This window comes from Ruditapes philippinarum, unplaced genomic scaffold, assembly GCF_026571515.1.
Source record: "Ruditapes philippinarum isolate M1 unplaced genomic scaffold, ASM2657151v2 ctg3469_1_1_1_1, whole genome shotgun sequence".
Classification (NCBI taxonomy): domain Eukaryota; kingdom Metazoa; phylum Mollusca; class Bivalvia; order Venerida; family Veneridae; genus Ruditapes; species Ruditapes philippinarum.
In genome coordinates, this window is record NW_026865765.1 from 126,739 (window position 1) to 148,768 (window position 22,030).

General features: G+C 32.0%; 1 protein-coding gene across 1 annotated transcript; it reads right to left on the minus strand.

Annotated features, from left to right (window-relative positions):
- Positions 1 to 15,431: 15,431 nt before the first annotated feature.
- On the minus strand, positions 15,432 to 16,625 carry LOC132730216 (uncharacterized). The gene has a single exon (XM_060716083.1). The coding sequence runs from the start codon at positions 16,623 to 16,625 to the stop codon at positions 15,432 to 15,434; it is 1,194 nt and encodes a 397-aa protein (XP_060572066.1).
- Positions 16,626 to 22,030: the final 5,405 nt, after the last annotated feature.

The following is a 22,030-nucleotide window of genomic DNA, read 5'->3' on the forward strand; positions in this document are numbered from 1 at the left end:
AGTTATCAATATACACAAATGTATCAGTTTATTTGAGAATCCTTATAAAACTGAAAAAGTTTTATATGTAATGTTTATTTAATCAAGTGGTTATGTTGTTAATCGCTAAATTGTGAATAGTCCGCTGAACTTTTTTAAGTTAAAAATATTGGCTATTATTTTATTTGAGCCAGTGTAAGCCCTGAATGTGTATACAAGTATATAAGAAAAGAAATAAGACAAGTATGAAACAATTCTGTCTCCGCTAATAGCATTGTCTTATGATTGAAAGTGAATTTGTTAAACAAAGTTAACATTAACATAGAAGCGAGATGCTGATACAATGTATGTTTGGTTATGAAACTTGTGAGTGCACATCTCTTTCGAACATAGAAATAATCACGATCAATGCATGATGTTTTTCTTGACAAAAGTGATCCGATTCCGTTTTTTTTTCTGTGTCTAGTAAAATAATCTTAAGTATGTTTGTTTATTGAGTAGCATAGATTCATATTAGATTACATGTGTATAAACTATGTTTATGTGCATCTGTTGGCGGATAAGCAGAAAAACTGTGTACTAGTACGGGGAGATCAATAAAAACAACAACAGTATATGAAGTCTATTAAGTAAAAAGATATCCACATATCTGGCTGAAAAAAATGCGCCATTACAATAGCAATATGAAATACAAAATAAAGACACATAGAAAACAATAAAAAAGTTCAAAATAATAGTGAAACAGAAACATGTGTTACATTAAATTTACGAGGAAATGGAAAGGGAGGTGGTGGATGAAAAATTAGTCAAAAAGCAGGAATATGTCTAGTAATATGTAACAAGCAAGAACATGAAGAACGTTCTGACTAATTTCTTTGTTATGAGGAAGCTGAACGCTGATTGATCGATAATTATCACGTATAAGCAGAACACTGTCTGATTGGCTATTGAGCTACATAATAAATTAACAGAAAGGCAAAAGTGGTGTTAAATTACCGAACTGATAACTTGTGTTTAAGAAAAGAAATAAGTCACAATGACATAAAAGATTTTATCTAGCTATGAAATATATTCATGCAAGTATAAAAAGGTTGTATCAGTATGATAAACACTGGTTGTGAATAAAATGTGCACATAAACATTTTAAAATGACATTAAATACCCATATCAATAGGATATAATGGCAAGATGTAACGATAAATACGTCCGATAAAGAGACGAAAAATTATATAAGTAATTGGAAATTGTTAGTGTTGCATTTAAATCTCGATAATGATCTTTATTATATGATTTTTCTTCATATCACAGTAATATTTGTAAATACCACATACCTGCCACTTCAATGTAAAATACGGCTTAAAGACAAAGCCAAGATAGCCTTTAAATAAAAGAAAACAGCTACGGTATCTCTGCCATAGAACCAAGATATTACATATGAAGTATAAATACACATACATGATTTTTTCAATATTCAGTTTGAAAAGAAGATTTAAGGTTTACCTTCAATGTTTGTGGTTGTTTTATATTTATCTTTGTTGTAGAGTTTGGTCAATTCTACTTATAGAAAAAATATCTATTGATATTGTAGTAAAGTGTTAGCAAAAAAAAACAAAAACAATTAGGACATACATGGAATCAATTACGTTTCATTGAGCAAATATATTCCACGTAAACATAAACATAAATATGGACGCAAATCTGTCATTATAAGTAATTATATATAAAAGCTATTTGATTTCTTATTCCAAGCGGAAGAAAATATATCTACTTTAGAAAATGATAACAGCACGTGGCTCACGTTAAGCTATGATTCCTTAACCAATGGTTATATAAGATCTATGTGTTTACTCCTACAGCAATGCTAAAAAAGTTCTTTTTATGATTAAGCAGGCGCATACGTAACTGACATTTTATGTAATAAACAACAATTTGCACCCTATATAAATAGTTAGTTGCCGTTGTTAATTGGCATAAATATGTTCCGTGTTTTGATTAGAACATAACTATTTAATTATCTTAAATAGCATGAATCGGATAATTTTCATTTAATTAAGTTTTCCATCTGCTTGAAACTATTTGAAAAAAAAATGGAAAAAGAAATAAAGAAAGAAAAATAATCAAAGTTTTTGCAATGAGGAAAATTTTTTGACAATAAATGAAGTTAACTAATATTTCGCTTCATGAAAAAAATGAAAAAAGTACTGTTATTTGAAAAAAAAACATGCGTGTGTGCGTTTATGGACTAGTTGCGTCTGTTGTTAAGAGGTGTAATAGTCTTACATTTGACATTTTAATTACGTAAATAATGTTTATCTAAAATGTCTTTTTTTCTTAAAATTTCCATTCTAATTTTGACGGAAGGATTTTTATTTACCAACTCGAAAAGCGTGTCAAAGGATTCTAAAGGATGTTTGGTGAGTTTTTCAATTTCTCCGGAGAGCATAAAAACGGTTTGTGCCGACAGTGACCATTATCATATTGATCAGAAACTTATATCTGTAGATAAGCAGTTGTCTTTATTAAGACGTAATGTTAATGATGTCAACATAAGACTGGCGTATAACTTACGTCGTTATACAGAACGTGAGAGAAGTACTCCAGAAAAACTATTTCAATCAGCAGGAGTTCCGAAATTAACCAAACCGGCACACACAAAAATTCAATCAAAGACAAAAAATCAATTTGAAAACAAGCAATTAACTCGTAGTATAAGACATGTTATCAGGAAAGAGTTGGCTGTGCTTAAACGTAGTTTCGCTTTGTGCATGTTAAATGATCATGAGTTTAAGAACAATAATTTTTCATCAATGAGTTTGGAGATTATTGAAAGACTGAAGAGGTGTAAAAAGGCACCGGTGAAAGGTAAAATTGTTGAATCTACGAATCATGGAAAAGAACATTTACAGGCCGATGGTGCGTATATTAGAAGCTACCAAGGAACAATCGATGGAAAAAGTTTAAATATAAAATCAGACAGTAACTCATCGGGAATGTATGGCAATCACGATATTATTAAAAACAGGGTGTACATGACGAGAAAGTTCGAAGAAATTGAACACGATATTGAAACGCTGGCAAACGGAATATCTGCCCTTCACGACAACATGTTTGAAAATAAGGATATTAAGAAACAGTTTACTCAAGAAATAGTAGCAATGGAAAACAGTATTCTGCAGAAATTGCAAAATAAGTATAATGCTTTAAATATGAGGGCAGATCATTTAAACAATCATCTGCAATCAATATCGAATCTCCTGCAAGCTACAATAAAATCCCAGAAGGATTTACAAGCAAAACTTGAGAATTACAATGCCGTTTTCAAGGCGAAGAGTCATGCTATTGATACAAATATTTTAAAAATCAATTCGCGACTAAATGAGTTGAATAAAACTGTGGATCAAAGCTTTTACGACAGTGTATCTATTACGGACGCTAAGCAAATTCTTGCTATTGAGGATACGATAGAATTTGTTTCTGGTATTAAAGAAATTTGGCCAGCACTTATTCAAAACATGACCGCAATAAGAGATAGAGATGATGAAATTTTGAACTTTCGGAATGGTAATGGCGAAAAGGATGAAGTTAACTGTAATAAAACAGAAGAAGACAATAAACAAAATTCACTAAAACAGGAATATAGTGATGCAAATGTTATACGTTTTAGTTCTTATTTTTCACAGATATTACTTGTTGTTATTGTTCGACATATTTTGTAACTTTTTATACAGGTATATTTGATTGGAAAATATAAACAATCTTTAATTTATTAAAAAGTGTTTAGCAATAATAGATAAAAGTTTCTACATTTGAATATAAAATTAATTTATGACCTACAAATTCAAAAAAGAAATATTGGTATTGCTTATTCTAGATGTCACATGCTTATTGATGTTAATTTAGTTAATATGTTTAGATTTCTGTGCCTAACTATTGTTTTTAGTTTTACTGTTTTACCCTAACAAATGGGAGAATTTTGTGAATGCTATAAATGTGTTTTATTTTATTGTCATTAAGCTAGTACTTATTACTTGATATAAAAATGTTCGTACAACACTATTCAACCAATCCAATCCAAATGTGGACCTTTACACTTTATCGAAAAGTAAAGTCATTCTTTGACGAATGCATTCACTTAAATTAAATAATGTTCAATATTAAAAAATCGTGTACACGTTTTTAATAGATTTAATTTATTTCACAAAGGCATCACGTGAAATACTACAAATGTTGTCCCAGATAAGGTGATTTATTAATTCATCAATACTCAATATATTTTATTTACATTTTCACAAATATTGTTTGAACAGTATGCTATAACTCTAGTAAAAGAAAATCCTAAAGTAAGTAAGTAAGTAAGTAAGTAAGTAAGTAAGTAAGTAAGTAAGTAAAGTAAGTAAAGTAAGTAAGTAAGTAAGTAAGTAAGTAAGTAAGTAAGTCAGTCAGTCAGTCAGTCAGTCAGTAAGTAAGTCAGTAAGAAGTTGGTAGGTAGGTAGGTAGGTAGGTAGGTAGGTAAGTTTACTTTGTAAATATATCACATCAACATCTGTTAAATAAAACATTTTAAAGTGTCAAATGATAATATGTGTGTACAACAGATACATAATCAACTCGTTATATTACCTATTCCGATATATAATATGATATCTTAATATTCACTTAACGCGAGCAGGAAAACTGGTACACCAATCCACTGTGTCCAGACAATTGGGTACTTGATTACTTGATTTTTTTGCTTGGCATTTTATATTAAAGTCCGCTTCAATGTTAAATAATTAGTTAAGGCTACAAACCGGTGCAAATTATGTAAATTCAATATCAGTTCGGCAATGATTTATTATATTATCAAAATGTCAGTTTCCGATGTTTAAATAAATGGATCATTTTATTAATAACAAATAAACAGCAAAAGAATGTAAATATTATTCATTTGTCCACTTTCCCGTTTTCAGTGTCATATGTAAAAGGGCTTCCCAGTGTTAACCCTTCTTTCAGATTTTTATACTTCACTAGCAGGTGTCACGTGCCCTGTGACAGCTGTAAAATGGTGCCCCGTTCTTTACTTAAGTGTTGTTATAATGTTTTGATCCTTCGGGATGATTGATTCCAGCACTTTTAAACGTTGAAGATTGAGTATGGCTCAAGCCGATGCTAAGGGGCGTGAGGGATGTTGCACTGTTTCATGTACAGATTCAATCAAAGCAAATCTGCAATTTTCATATCATTTTGTTGTGATTTATACTTCTGAAGGATCGCCCTTCTTCCAGATTTTCAGTCTTTGCTACATGATAAAAACTCTTACACGTAATTTTGATATTTGAACAGTTGAACACTTTAAATATGTTTAAAAAAATATTATACAATTAAGCTCTTCATAAATCACAAAAATAACATTTGTGTTATGGAATCTGATAATGGGACCTTTGAGATAGAGGTTTTTAAATAGACCGTTTAAGGCTTTTTCCTCTACATTAATTGTAAGATTTAATTACATAGTTTATCATCAGTAACTAAGTAATTGCTCTTCAAGATTGATTAAATGCTGAATTAGATTAAGATAAACACATGTTTGAAGAAATTTTACTGCTGCCGGTGTTAATCAGTAGCAGTATTTTGTATCTACAAAGTACATACTTATCTATTTCATGTCGAGAAATGATCATAAATATCTGTGCAGTGGCGTACCGTATCTGTAATACAAATTCACGTGTTTATTTTAGCCGTGGATAATATATTTCGTTGTATAATATTTCATATTTCCACAATATGATTTTTGATTTTGTTAACATTACAAATTAGAATTACTGTATTTATTTATAAAATTGATTAATTCATTAATTGATTAATTAATTAATTTTTTAATCAATTAATATTTATTTATCTATTTATTTTACAGAATATCATAACTTGGCATCTTGTGCATATATTCTTGCTATGCATCAATATTATGTAATACATGCAGATCATACAATTAACACAAACAATATAGCTTTAACACAAATTAACAGGATGCTTTTATTGAATCGCTGTAAAACATTTTTATTCAAGACAGAAGATATTTAAGAATTTCCCTCTTGTTAACATTCTGTAATATTTAATACTTAAAATACTTTTTAAGGGAAAATATACATAATTTACACACAAAAAAGATTTTTTCAGTTTCATATTTTGTGACATATATTCGAATAATTGGATCATCTGTAAATACAACTTGCAACATTGTCATTAAAATCTATAAGATTAGGTTCAACAATATTCTTCCTGCTCAACATTTGGTTCCTGAAATCTTCAAACATTTTACATTGTACACAACTCGCAGCAATGTTTGGATATTTATTCTCCAAATTTTCATATTCTCTTGTTTCTATTGTTTCAATTCTGAGTGGTGTCACACCGCATCTAAAATTGCAATAGGCAGACTAGTGTTAAGGAGGCATTTTCAAACAGCAATGATTGACAGTCAGCTTCAGAGGTACAGAATGTTCTCAACATATCTCTATCTCGACTAGCTTCCGCCATTTCCATCAATTGATAAACTCTGTTTACTTTATAATCTACATTATATACTATATCATTTCATTTGAAGCATACACAGATACAATGTAATGGTAAAAAGGCGTTTGCATTCAATGCTAAATTTTATTTCTACCATTTCAATATAATATATAATATAATATTTCTTGAAGTATATTTGCATAAAAATTGTCCACAACATTTGAACAAAGTATGTTTGTTCATTACCGCTGTGATAGCGCCCCTTATGTACTCGTACGTGATTCACGAATTACATTCTAACGACGAATTTATCTTGTTTTTCATGGATCCCTGCAGTTTGAATTATATTTTTTAAATGTGCTTAACTTACTTTATTAGGCCTCCATAGAACCATCCACGTTCCGTAATCTAGCTGGGTAGATTATTATTATTAAGTAACACAGATATGTTTAGATTTATATGGCGACTTGCTATCTTTAGTGGCAGAGGAAGCCTTCAGATGCCCACTCCGTGCAATATTTCAGTAAGACGAAGACACCTGAGTGTTTCTCTCAATATGCCCTGATTTGAAAAGGCTTTAGATTTTTTTTCCTTTTGTCACCTTCAATGGAAACAAATCTTCTTCCATTTATAAAGATAAAACTTAATACAATTCTTCAGAAAATTGTTAATATTGGCTAATAACAAATTGATATATGTCATAGGGTGTATATATTAATTACATAGTACTGGTAAATGTTTATTAACATATACTTAACCTATACTTCCAATGAACTATCCTAGATTATATCATTTTTAAATACACACACATATACACACACAGCAAATTACATCATTTTTGTATTTTCTGATCAAAGATCAGGAAATACAAAGCTGACATTCAATCTCTGACACAGCGGTTTCACGACAAACCTAACAACAAGTAGTTCTTAAAACAGCTTAAAACTAGCGATTTAAAAGAAAGAAATATTTTTAATTTGTTGCAAGTATCCGACAAATTACAACGCATTCAAAGTTTAAAAGTAACTTTGGGTTATAGAATTGTCAATAACCGCACAATCACAAATTACGCGGATGAATATGATTTTAATCAATGAAAATGCTATTTTTAGCGATGTCGATCAGAGCGTATTACACAAATAAATGTGGCTGTCGGACTGTTTTGGCGAGAAGATTTTCGCTAAATTATTTACATCAATGTTAAACAACAAGTTTATCGTGAACAAAATACGTCGAAATTAATAAGGATTACAAACGCGAAATGCAATGGAAATTCTAAATTTAGTATTACTTGATTTTATTCAGGCGTTCTTCGTATAACTCCGTGGTGCAGGGGTAACGCGCTCGTTTAGTGTGTCAGAGGTCTGGGCTTCAAATCCCATTCGAGGCAACTATTTTTTTAATTTTAAGTTTCTTTGTTAAGGAAGTAGCAACGATATGGAAGAATAAAGTGTGGCTATCATAAATGATAATTAATGCAACTCTAGGACTCATGCATTATTCCGTATGTATCAAACTCTGGTGCCCTGCAAGATGAATTATAGTACATAAAATAAACTTATACAGGAAAATACATACATATATACAGTACGATTTAGATTGCAAAGATCAGATAATACCACAGAGCTTGCAGCCCTTAGATTAATGATACTCTTACAGGGTCTCATTTATTAAATACTCCTTTTCGATGAATTCGATTTACTTTTGCTAGGGTCAATAACCAATCATAACTCCTTCCGCCTTTCTCCGCCATTATTTAAAACAGTCAAAAAGCCAGTTTGTGCTATACAATATATTTCCATTTTTGTATTTATTCATTTATATAATTACAGGTATAAATATATACTCAAATGAATCATGTATGTCAGTTAATGTTATATGGTGTATTCAATTAAATAATGCCTTTTGTATATGATCATAATATATATAAGTACAGCATCGTATCTTTTGTTGCGTTAGTATTCACTTCAACCCAAAAATTCAATTAATACTGCCTTCCTTGCAGAGCTGACCCACGATATATAAATGTGTATTCTTTTAAATGTCCAAAGGTCCACTAAGTGTGAGTGCAAATTTTACATGTCCTCTCATTTTTGTTTAAACCTTTATATCTCCAAGTTTAAATTTCTAAGGAATAAAAACTAAAAGTGAAACATGTCAGCTGCTTTCTTAATTTGTTATTTTGTATCGCTTTGGTTATAGCTCTATAGTAAACAAAAAAACTTTGATTTGAATTTCTTTAAAGTATTAAGTTTTGGCATGTTTTTAGCTGCCTATGCCAGTAAAACTTGATCTAATCTCATAGGCGTTGTTTAGAAATTAAGCTAAAATTAAAATGTCAGTAAAATTTCACTATACATATGAAACTATGACAACCATAAATCATAGTATGCGCTTGCTTAATTACAATTGACATACTGGTCCAGGTACATGCTATATGTAAGCGCAAGTTGATTTTATTCCAAAACATATTAACATACATGTAATTAGGACTATGAGACTATCAAAAAAGTTGCAATTTATTTTAATATCTAGCTTTATTCTATTAAAGATATCCAATAAATTATAAGATGCTCCAAGATCTTGATCTGAAGCAGGCCTAGTTGTTTCAGAAGAACTACCAGTATATGAAAATTTATAACCTAAATATCTAAAATTATCAATGATATCCACGAATTGGCCATGATCGCAAACAGTAGTATGATTTACTTTTCTTCGGGTATTTTACATTATCAAACAGTCAAAATAATCACTTAGGTAATTCGTGTTAAGCTATGATTACTGAACAAATAAGCAATTAGATCTTAGGTTAACTCCTCCGTCAAAGCGAATTTATTCTAATCGTAAACGAAATTAACAAAAAAGAAAGGAATCTTATTGGCTAATTATTATATCTAATAAAATGCACGCTACGCACTAAATTAACAATTTATTACCTGAATGAAATATTAGAACATGGCGATTTTATTGTTTAAATATATATTGAAAGGAAAATGAAAACTTTGATTAATCAAAGTTTTCTAATTTAAATACATTTTGTTATATAATTAATTGAGTACACATGTATGAAATGTATTTTCCAGAAATAAAACATTTGAAGCTTTTGTTTTGTATTTCAATGGAAAAACATGCTTACAGTGTGCGGTTAAACTATGTGGTGATTTGGTATGTGTAAAATGTTGAACCTAAGAACACGTGTGATTGTTGAACATGTATATACGAGGGCTGTCCAACAAAGTCAAGCGGTCTGGAACAGCGGAGATATGTGTATGTCAGCAACACATGTGTATTATATACTTATATTTGTGTTAATACCCTTATTGACAGAATGGTATCTGTCCTAAGTATTCATTTACCAGTACTTTCATTGAAATTTGGTTTATTGTGTCAATAAGTGATATTTTTGATACTTAACATTTTCTCATTGCTAAAATACTGTGTAAATTAATGATATATGTTTATAAATTAAGTTTTGACTTTGACCGTTTGAATATATTATATGCTTATTTGTTATACGTACTGTGTACGCCCGTATGTATTTTGAAATAAATATATATTTGTGGGGTTTTTTCCCAAATCTTTATTAAACAGCTCAAAACAGCTTTCAGAAAGATATGTTGAAATGTTACATTAGAACCAAGCCCGATAATTTAGCCAATATACTATGTTACTGCTGTGCTAATAAAATCAAAGTGTTTGCTCAGCAAAAATAAGAACATATGAATCTCTGAGGGAACGTTTATTTATGGGTTTTGATGAATTTCTTATTTATAGATATAATAACAATGCGTATACATCAAGACTTTTATCCAAAAAATACCTGGTACTAAATTATCATTTACACATGTAAACATGTATAAAACATATAGATCAGTAACTATCTGAAAGTAAGCGGTAATACTCATATCAACATGTATTGCGTTATTACGTTATTAAAATCTTGTAAAATCTTTCATTGAACATGGTTTCTTGCTCCTCCATTATCAGGTCATCGGCTGCTTTTGAATACAATCTGACTAAAGTTCAGATCTACTTATTTCTTTTATGTAGATCTGATGACGACTGTATATGTTTCGCCTTCTTTATAATTCGGATTTCCCGAGAAAGCTATTTTTAGCCATGCAATCAAACCGTTTTTATTTGTTTTTGGTAATCAGACCAAACAAATAATGTTTAAATTTCAGACCCTGATATGCTTATTTGCAAAATCCGCATGAAGTCCATCACGAACTCCTCAAACGGTTACTTCCCTTTATAAGTACACTTACGCTGAAAAATTCAGGAGAAATCACTGCGTAAAGATTGTCAAATGACAAGCGTATGTCGAAGTGTTATAACTTTCAGTTTTAGGACTGTAGCATGCTATTTCTTTGCCACAATGGAATTTATTTATTTAAAGTAAAACACAATCATTTCTTGTTAACGTTCTTTATTTTATAAATCCAATTATTTTATTTATTTTACAGACAATATTCCTGAATAATCCTCACATGTAATTTTCTCTTAACACAACTAAACTCAACTAAACTAATTCCAAACTAATAACCCCGGTTTCCAATTTCATTCCCTTTATATAGGTAACAATTAACCTGAAAATAGCATGAAACTCGTGATACATGAAATATTTAAGTATCGACTCCAACGGATTCTGACGGAGTTCTTTCAGGTTCCGACGTAGTCTTGACTCAAACGGTCATCAACTGACTCCGACAACTTAATTGTATATATTCACTCGCTATTTGCGACACTCCCGCCAAAGCGAAATAAACAAAGCATTGCTTTAAGTTCAAATTAAAGAGTTGAAATTTCAACAATATTTATCCTGTATGATGTTATTATGTAATAAGAACATTTTCAACTATTCAGATATTATACAACTGTTAATATTCATCTATCATATGTAAATTTGATATTATACTTGTAATTACTTATTATAAAAGCATTTCAATCAAAATGTTTTCCAACAATATCATTTCCAAGTCAATATATACAGAAACAAGTATAATATACAAAAAAATAAGATATCAATTTTCTCATGGCAGTCTCAAATTCTTGTTCCCATATTGAAAAGTAATATTAGTCTTTTTAACATAATTAAACACACGAACACATTTTTTTTTTCTATTTGTCAAACTCAAAATAGTCACACCCAATATCCTCCCCTTAAACGTATTCTTTTCCTTGACGTATACATAACCGTTGTCTAAATGTAAAGTTCCACACTTTGGATTTGTATTGAAACGTGGCTGGTTCGATTTGTTGATATTCTGGGTCACTGTCTCCTCCACTAGATTCTCCGTCACTTGAAATAATAACCATATCTTTATCACAAACGTTATTATTGATAGCGTCGTTGTCACTGCCGACGTCGGAAAGATCTGTGTCTTTACTATCCAAACAACAGTTGTTATTTTCATAAACAATACTTTCAGACGTCGAATTTTCTGTGTTTTGATCATAATGACTGTCAACGTCGACGTCAATATTATCTCCCTCGTAGAAACTTGTTACGACACTATAACCGTCCTCCTTCTCACTATCACTTTCAGTTTCACTGTTTTTAATTTCTGTACTATGTCCAGAATCCTTTTGGTTGCCATTTATTCTGTTGATGTTTACGTTGACGTTAACGTCACTTATTGAGTCACAAATATCATTCTGACGTTCACTTCCACTATTGTTTATTTCAATTGGAACTTCAACATCCTTGCACTCAACACTTGCCTGACAATCATTTACGTCTACGTCTCTGACGTTATTTCTACTGACGTCATCATACTGATTGTTGTTCGTTTCATCAAGCATGTTCAAATCAAAACTGTCTAAAACTGGCCCAAAGTCGTTGTGTGTGTCGTTGTATGACAATAAATCTAGTATAGAATCATCGTCACTGACGTCATCGTAGTATGAGTTCTGTGAATGCGCGTTTCCTCTGGTGGCTGATATAGCAGTTTCACGTGACTTCGATGATGTGTAGCCATGTTTTAGTGTCAAATGTTTGCACAAATATCCCCGATGTATGAATAAACAGGACAATTCCCATGTTCAACCTCTCTGTGTCGTTCTTTAACATGTCTTAGTAGATTTCTCTTATACTTATACATCTTTTGACAAGTATTGCATTGATACATTTTAATATTTTTGCGATTTTTCTAATATTTATCTGTAGGTGTCTACTGTGAAATGATGACACAATACAAAGTTTCTTCATATTTTATATGCTATTTCCATGACTTGCACGATTTTTGCGAGAAAAACTTTTGGTAATTTTACAAAGTAACTATGCTCCGTTGAGGTTATTTGTACATGTGAGTCTTGCGTAAACAAACAAATGTCCGGCGGAGCATTCACAGTGTATAAACTTTAACGTTAAAGTGAACATAGTTTTTTAATTAAACTCCGCCTTAACTATTCACTTTTTATTCAGATAACTGTTGTTTAATTGCCTTTAACGCTTTTGATGCTGCAGAACGTACATAACGTTCGGACATCTGATAACTTTGCATCTTTTTTTGTTGCTGTTTGAACGTATTAATTGCTCTTCAAGCACATTTTCATCACTTTTTTTCTTTTGAAACAATATTATTTTGAGTCGTTTCAATGGGAAAAAGTAAATTCATTGGACGATTCAGAACATTTCCTGAAGCCAATTTAATTTGACAAGATCTTATAGCACCATCTCGACTGACATTTAACTTCTCAATTTTGCCAGTTTCCAGTTGCCTCGAGAAAAGTTTTCTTTTACAATAACAATATCTCCAATTGTTGGATTTACAGGTGACTGAATACGACTTGTTTTCAAACGTGTTTGCATTTTTTCTCGCAAGCTTAGTAAGTAATCATTCTTCCATATCAGCCAAAATTTATTTAAAAGTTTTTGACCTTTCTTCCAAATTTTCAACAACTTTTCCGAAGAGCTTTCTGTTGGCAAATAGTCACTGTCCTTTTCGTCCGAAACTTGTGGAATACCGATCTTTGGATTCAACGTAAGAAAATGACTCGGTGTTAATGCAATTGTAGAGTTTACATCATCACCAATATATACTAAAGGTCTTGAGTTCACTACGGCTTCAATTTCTTTGATAAGTGTTTGAGCTTGAATGATAGTTAAGAGTTTTCGCCCCACAGCTTTTCTGAATGATCTTTTTACAAGACCGACTAGCCTCTCGTAAAATCCGCCCATCCAGGGTGCGAGCTCTATAATAAAATTCTATTGGATGCATGCATTTGCAGAGTAGCTTTGAACTTCGTTACTATTTAATATACCATGCCAAATCTTATCTATCACTAAACTAGCGGTTTTAAACTGTTTTGCATTATCACTTATTATTTGCAATGGAGTACCTCTTTGAGCTATGAACCGACGGGAAATTCTTCTGTGGTCATGTCACAAACTAGTTCAAGGTGCACAGCACGAGTTACTAAGCACGTAAATAAGCATACCCGTGCCCTTTTCTCGTCACCTGTTGTTGTTTTCAAGTACACTGGACCAAAATAGTCTAGTCCTATTCTTGAAAATGGTACTGATTCTGTCACTCTTGACCTCGGTAGCGTCAAAATGGTGGCATTTTATAGCAACCACCTTCGTTGCGTCTGCAGACAACATACTTATTTAGCACTCTTTTCACTGTTGCACGACCATGTAAAATCCAGAATCTTTGTCTCGTTGTTGCAAGCGTCTGCGAAACACCGCTATGTAGTAGTTCTTTATGCGGTTTTTCCACAATCAATTCAGTAAAATGATCGTTCCTTGGAAGAAGTATTGGTTGTCTGGCACCTTCACTTAAATTCGCATTTTCAAGTCTTCCAGTGCATCTTAATACCCCTTGATCGTCAAGAAATAGCCCTAATTGGTGTTGTCTATTTGTACCTTTTTTTACCTCAAATAGAATTGATGTCACTTTGAAAATGAGTTTCTTGAATATGCTTAATCCACATGTTCTCAGCTTCTAACAATTCTTCACATTCTAAATAACCATATTTTCTTTCAACTTTCTTTAGTTTCTGTATGAATCGCAACACAAAAGCTGTTACTCTTAGCAGTTTTGTAAGTGAAGAAAATCTTTTACTGTCAATGTCAAATGGAGGATTATTACTATGTTCTTCCGCATTAATTTTAGCTTGCATTAACATTGTCTCTTTATTGTCTTGTTTGTTTGTTTGTTCTTCCATTTCAACTATTTGTGAGCTATCATCGTTTTTTTTATAATCGGTTGGCCAATCAGAGGTAGGCTTCAACAACCACTTAGGACCGTGCTACCAATTAAAGTCAGTTGCTAATGTTTCCAGTGTTGTCCCTCGGGATGCAACATCTGCAGGATTTTCTTTACTTGGTATGTTTGTCATGTAAACATCAATTTGCTCTTTGATTTCACTGACTCTGTTCTTTACAAATAACGGTAATTTCTTATCCGACGTATCCCATTGTAAAACACATTTTGAATCTGTCCATAAATATTGCTTTTCAATAGGCACTCTTAATTGCTCTTTAACAAATTTTAAGCACCTCAGTCCAATCAGAACTGCTAGAAGCTCCATCCTAGGAATTGTTAGTTTCTTAATAGGCGCAAGTCTTGTCTTTGCAAATATTACATTTACGTCGGTTGTATTTTCCTCTGAAACATGCAAATATATCACTGTTGAGAATGCCTTTTCCGATGCATCACAGAAACATAACAATAAATATTTCTTAGAATGTCCTGTTAACGCACAAACGCATCTTTGAATTTGCAACGTGTCTATTTTGCGAATATCTATTAAAATAGACAACCATTTTTCTTTATCTTCTTTAGTCACATTGTCATCCCAGTCGATATTTTTCTACCATAATGATTGAATAAACACTTTTCCTCGTAAGAGTACTGGTGATAGCAAGCCAAGTTGATCAATAACGGACGAAATTGCTTTCAACACAGTACGTTTTGTCCACTCCGGTTCATTTGATTTGTTTTTTGGGCCTGTTATTGTAACTGTATCTTCATTGACATTCCAATGATGTCCAAGTACTTTAACACTTTTCGTATCGGCTCTGTCTTCCTTTGGAATGACTCATTTACAAAATCACTATTGGTAATCCATTCCCGTAAATTCATCGAGGCATCTGCAAACATTGCCCTTGATTTTGTATATAGCTGTATTGCTTCACTTGTGTTTTCAGCTCCGGTGATAACATTGTCTAAATAAATGTTGTTTCTTAGATTTTCTGCAACTGGATTTTCATAACATTTTAAATGGAAGTCTACCGTTGCTCCTAATAAGAACGGACTACTGATTACTCCAAAAGGAATCCTACAAAATCTGAATTCTTGTATATTGTCAGTAACTACAGTAGGATTTTTACAGTCTTTCAACCAAAGAAATCTTGTGACATCACGCTGACTAGGTTTTAATCCAATTTGCAAAAATGCTTTTTCTATATCGGCAACGATTGCTATCGGCTGCATCCTGAATCGTAGTAACATACCACAGAGGTCCTGTAGCATTACTGGTCCCCTGTACATGCACTCATTTAGACTTTTATTTTCTTTTCTGGTTCTCGCCCAAGCATCGTATACTACGCGTATCTTAAGGGTTGTTTTCTGTGGTGTGGTAATAGCATGGTGTGGCAAATAATGTACCAAACCATCTACTTGTGGTTTTTCAACTTTCTTTATAACACCTTTACTTAGCTGATCTCTCATAACTTCATCATATTTCATCATTAACTCAGGTTTTGTTTTTAGTTTATTAACACAGCTTTTTAAGCGACCTATTGCCAAGTCCCTGTTCACAGGTAAATCAGGAAATTCTTCAGTCCAATGCCACGTGACTTGGTATCGGCCATTTTCAAACTGAATTGTATCCTGAAACATTTTCATTGCATGTTCATCATCTGAGATATTTTGTTTTTCTATAATACCTATTGACTCCACATTCCAAAAGTCTTCTAAATTTGGTTTCACAGGTACAACACTATCCACATCGGCAAATAAACTTGTATTTGTTGCATTATTACCATGCGTTAGAATAAGCATACATGGGCCATCGCTATCTTGATCAGAAGTTCTTCCGGTAAGGTACCATCCTAACTTAGACCCAAGAAGGAACAAACCAGGATTTAGTTCGATCTTTTGACACAGAATAAAATCCAAATAATAGTCGTTTCCAACTAACATTTCTATTGATTATGTTTCGTTTCTAGTTGGTAATGAATCAGCTAAATTAACACTTCCAATAATATGTTTAACGTGCTCCTTATTCAAAACACGTGCTGGACTTCGATGCAAATTGCCACTTATTATCGGAACTATGTTCACACTGATTGAATGGTATTCACCATTTTTCAGTTTAACATCAATGTTAGCACATTTTGTTTTGATGCATTGCGTACTATCATTACCAAACGTTACAAGTTTTATTTCCTGTTCTCCCGTTACTTTGAGATGTAACTTTCTTGCTAAGTTTTCAGCTATATATGTCCGATGAGATCCAGAGTCCAACAAAAGTCTAACAGACTGTGTTGCAGAGGTATCTGGATTTTTAATATCTGTAATTGCCGTCTGCATTAGAACCATTTCATTTGACGACACGAGAATATTTTCCTCAGAATTTTCAGTCTCTTTATATTCTGTTTCTTCGTTTGCTAAATGCGTCATTGATACCTTCACCTTGAATTTTTGAGGACACAAACTTCTGTGATGCTTGTTCACTTCACCACAGTGTGCACAAATTTTGTTTTTCTTACATTCACTTGATTTGTGGCCTGTCTTTAAACACTTGAAGCAGCTGTCTTTCAATTGCTGTTTTCTTTCATTTATAGTTCGGCATTGTGTGCACTCATCGCTCCAATGTTTCTGCTGACAATAACGACATTTATCTGCATAATTTTCAGTCTGTTGTCTATGTGTAAGTTGCTTAGGGTTATTTACTGTAAGCACATGAGCAGAACTTGAATAACTTCTTGATTGTGCTGATTTCGAATAACTCCTCGTTTGGGGTGAATTTGTATAATTTCTTGGCTGAGCTGAATATGTATAACTCCTTAGTTTAGCTGAATTTTGCTTGTATCCTGATTGAGTAGACGATGCATGTATTCTCTTTTCCAACACATTATCTTTCTTTTCTGCTCTTTCCCTGGCAAGAATATATTCATTCAATAGTTTTCGAAGCTTGTCTATACTCCACTCATTGTTCGACCCATTTAATAGTTCTAACTGAACAAGAACTTCTTCTGGTAGTTTAGCTCGTATCATTGACACAAACACAGCTTGATCAATATCTTGATGTAACACTTCTAGACTGCGTAAATGCCTTTCAACTGTATCGAGCAAGCTTCTTAAACATCCGGTTTTATTCGATGCTGGCTCCAAATTGATTAATTTATTGTAATGTAAGTCAACTACTTCTTGCACTTTTCCAAATCTTTCCCTTAAGATATCGATTGCAATTTTATAATTAGCGTCCGATAATGTTAGACCTGAGATCGCACGATGAGCCTCTCCGAAGACTTTATTATGTAAATAATTGAATTTTTCACTATTTGAAAGTGATTGATTTTCATGCACTGAACATGTAAATGAATCCCAAAATTCACTCCATTTTGTCTTATCTCCTCCAAATGATATTAAATCTAGTTTAGGTAATTTTGTAGAAGAATGTTTACCTTTGTTTACTTCAATGTCCAGTTGTCTTTCTTGTTGTTGAATTTGTAGCTGCATGAGTTTTTGCATGTCCTTGTGTAGTGCCATAAACTCATCTGAATGTGTTTCTACACTGGATTCACTTTTAACATGTTTCATTTCGCTCTTCTCTTTTTCGTTGAGAAGCATTTCTTTAAACTGTTGTAGATTTATAGTGCATTCTACAGCTTCAGAACACAGTTCACAATCTTCTTCAGTAATTGTTTCAATTACTTTTGAATCACCTTCTTCGATAGCTGCTGCCAATTTTTCACTTTGTACTTCTAACTTTTCACAATACACTTTGAAAGTTTGAATACATTTATTTGTTTCCAGCACATTTTTCTCAATATTACAGCTTTCGCTATCAATACTTATCAGATCGTTTCCAAAATCAATATTTTTCTGCAGAATATTTCTAAATCTTGTCCTAACACCTTTTAAATGTTTAACTTTAGTCATTTTTAGTTTTAGTTGAAGTCACACTCACCAAATAACTTTATCCAATAACAAACAATTCTTCACTGAACAATATCCAAATCACATTTCTTATTAAAAGCACTCTCCTTCACTTATTGTATCCACTGAATGTTATCCGGTTTGTGGGACCAAACAATGTGGCGAAGTGTTATAACTTTCAGTTTTAGGACTGTAGCATGCTATTTCTTTGCCACACTGGAATTTATTTTATTTAAAGTAAAACACAATAATTTCTTGTTAACTTTCTTTTTTTTTATAAATCCAAATATTTTATTTTATTTTACAGACAATATTCCTGAATAATCCTCACATGTAATATTCTCTTAACACAACTAAACTCAACTAAACTAATCCCAAACTAATAACCCCTGTTTCCAATTTCATTCCCTTTATATAGGTAACAATTAACCTGAAAATAGCATGAAACTCGTGATACATGAAATATTTAAGTATCGACTCCAACGGATTCTGACGGAGTTCTTTCAGGTTCCGACGGAGTCTTGACTCAACCGGTCATCAACTGACTCCGACAACTTAATTGTATATATACACTCGCTATTTGCGACAAAGCGCATTAATTTTCAAACATTTTAGAGAATAAAAAATTGTTCCCGATTGGTTGAATATTTCTAATATTGTGTAATTCTTTAACGTTTCCGCAAATTACCGGTAATATATTCAAATAATTTTGTTGCGCGGATGAATTTCATTTTCATCAATGAAAATTGCTCGGCTATTTGCTTAAAGCTTCGGATTATTGTGATCGCCTAAATGAACATTTGTTATTTAGACTTTTTGAAAAAATAAGATAAGGATGTTGACTCTAGGACAAGTCGACTTTAGGCAGTAGACGATCGATAATCATTTTCAATTTAATTCGAAATTAACAAGGATTACAAACCCTAATTTAGAATAATGTTGTTTGCTTTAGGCAGTTTTCTTATGACTTCCCCGTTGTCAAGGGGTTTCACGCTCGTTTAGGAAGCAAGAGGTCTGGTGTTCAAATCCCATTAATGGCAACTCATTTTTTTAAAATTGTTTAAGCAAAATAACATTGAATTGAATATCAGTGTTGCTTTTAGCCTTATAGCCAATTTAATGCAGTTATAACACTGGAAACAGCATTGCTGACACTACACTAAAACAAATTGGTTGATAATCTCACAACATTCACCTTTCTGACATTCTGAGACCCAAACAAATTCAGCGCCTTCTGTGCTTTTATTTACATAGGCCTTAGAATACTAGAATAGAAAATAATAGAAAAAATACGTTTGAAGTAGTTTTTAACAAATTACTTGAAAAAAAGGGTCAATTTTTAATGGGCAAGATTGTTTAGCAAGTTTACCTGTCGGCTATATGGACAACGCCATTTTTATTCTTGAAATCTTTAAAATTACCTACTCAGTATTGGTTTTCCCAGGATTGACATTAGAAACTACATCGCTTTCAAAATTATGAAAGCTCGCCGATGATTGGCTGTGTAAATAGTCACCAGAAATAATTTCGTATATGGTCACGGTCAGATCTAAAAGCGGAGCGTTATTTGTAACTGATTTTAATCAGATTGCATTTGAATATCAAATCCTTTAGATCAATACGAGTAAAATCCAAAGTCAAACGTTAAATAGGGAGAAGGGAAATAGAATACCAAAAGAAAGTTCGATTTGATTTAGCCTGTTCATGGGCGGTACTGAAATTGTCAACTACTATCCACATCCCAAGCACCGGCTGAAGCGAATTTGCATTTTACTATTTTGGAAACATCCGCAGATGTCTTGATATGACACGTTAGTGCCATTCCATGTATTACGGCGAATGGTCCCCAGGTAAAGGAATGCGTGTATACAATAAACTAAGCTAATTAAAATAGAATTTCAAAAGGAGATCAGAGATTATGAAGTTTGAATCACATAAGGGTGATAATACAATAGTTAAGTAAGAAATACTGGAGAGAATTCAAATCCCTAAAGAACGTCACTAACGAAAAGCCAAAGATTTGCACAAATCCCACAAGGGGAACCACGTGACTATATATAAAATATACTCGCGAGAAAATGTCGTCTGCTGAGCCCCGGTAAGTTCCTTATTATGTTAGATTAAGGTGACAAACGATTCTTAAATCTAAACAAAAGCTAGCGTATCATTATGCGCGGAGATGTTCTCCAAATAACAATACAAAGTGCATTATCCTACGTTTTGTGGTTTTAGAGAACATTGTTTGAATTATGTGAAAATTGGCAGCGATAGTAATTCGCACGAAGCGGTATAATTTTGTACCAAAATAAATAAAAACAAGCTTTCTATCTGCACTTAAGACATCAAATCAACATTTTATTGAAATCTGTTATCGTAAAACTCCATATAAAATTTTGTTGGAAGGTCTGTAGTCTACAAATAATCGTACGCAAATCGTACAGTTATAATGATGTTGCATTTTATAAAAAAAGTCAAAATACTACTAGTACTTTGTTTAAATGTTATTACTTTAATGACAAATAATTCACATTATACGCTACTTTTTTAAACGTTGTTAAACTCATGTTTTCTAACGAAAAAAATAATTTGTTTCTGTGTTATTTGCTGCTTAAAAAAGCTTCCGAGGGATCGCTTATGTTAATAGTTGATACAGAAAAACACCTTAAAATTAATTACATACAGGTTGGTATATTAAATAGTGTTGACACAACAACATTGTGGCATTGTACGTCAAATCAGAAATTTACACGCTTGCAATAGTTTGAGTTTTTCATCCATCCGGGAAGGTGAATAAACTAACAAATTGTTGGAATTTTTCAAGAAAATATGCACTATCAATAACGATTGGCATATGATAATATATTAAATTACCTAACTTACACTCTGGATTTTCATGAACTGCAAGATACCTTAATTAATTTAATGGCAGATTTTCTTTCATCGGCATCGTAAAACGACTTTTACATAAGTGCAAAATAATAAAAGAGCTAATTTATCAAATTATACTTAATACTTTAAAATTAATAAAAATGGTATAATTACAGATGAACGGTGATTATGCGGAAGATAATGGACTATCAGCCAGCCTTAAAGGCAATGTTTGTATACTCGGAAACTGTTATATCATTATGAACAAACTTTCGAACTATTATCAATGTTAATAAATAATTCTCTTTTAATCTTATTTCTGATTAAGTTACTTATTTTCACATAAAAGAAGACAGTGTATGTAAATTTTGCACTTTTGTGTGAAGCCATGTTTTTAACTGTTGTATGGCATGCAGCTGCAATCAACTATTGACGGCATTGAATAAAATTGAAATATTTCTAAAATTATCTTTTAAATATTACATTAATGAATAAATTATTTATTTACTATTTACTGATTTTTCGAAAATGTTGATGAAAGTAAGAAAAAATATAACAGAGCAAATAGGGCCAGT

Excerpts from the sequence above, each read along its gene's own strand:
- LOC132730216 (XM_060716083.1), bottom strand. The coding sequence starts at position 16,625 with ATGTTAGTTGGAAACGACTATTATTTGGATTTTATTCTGTGTCAAAAG.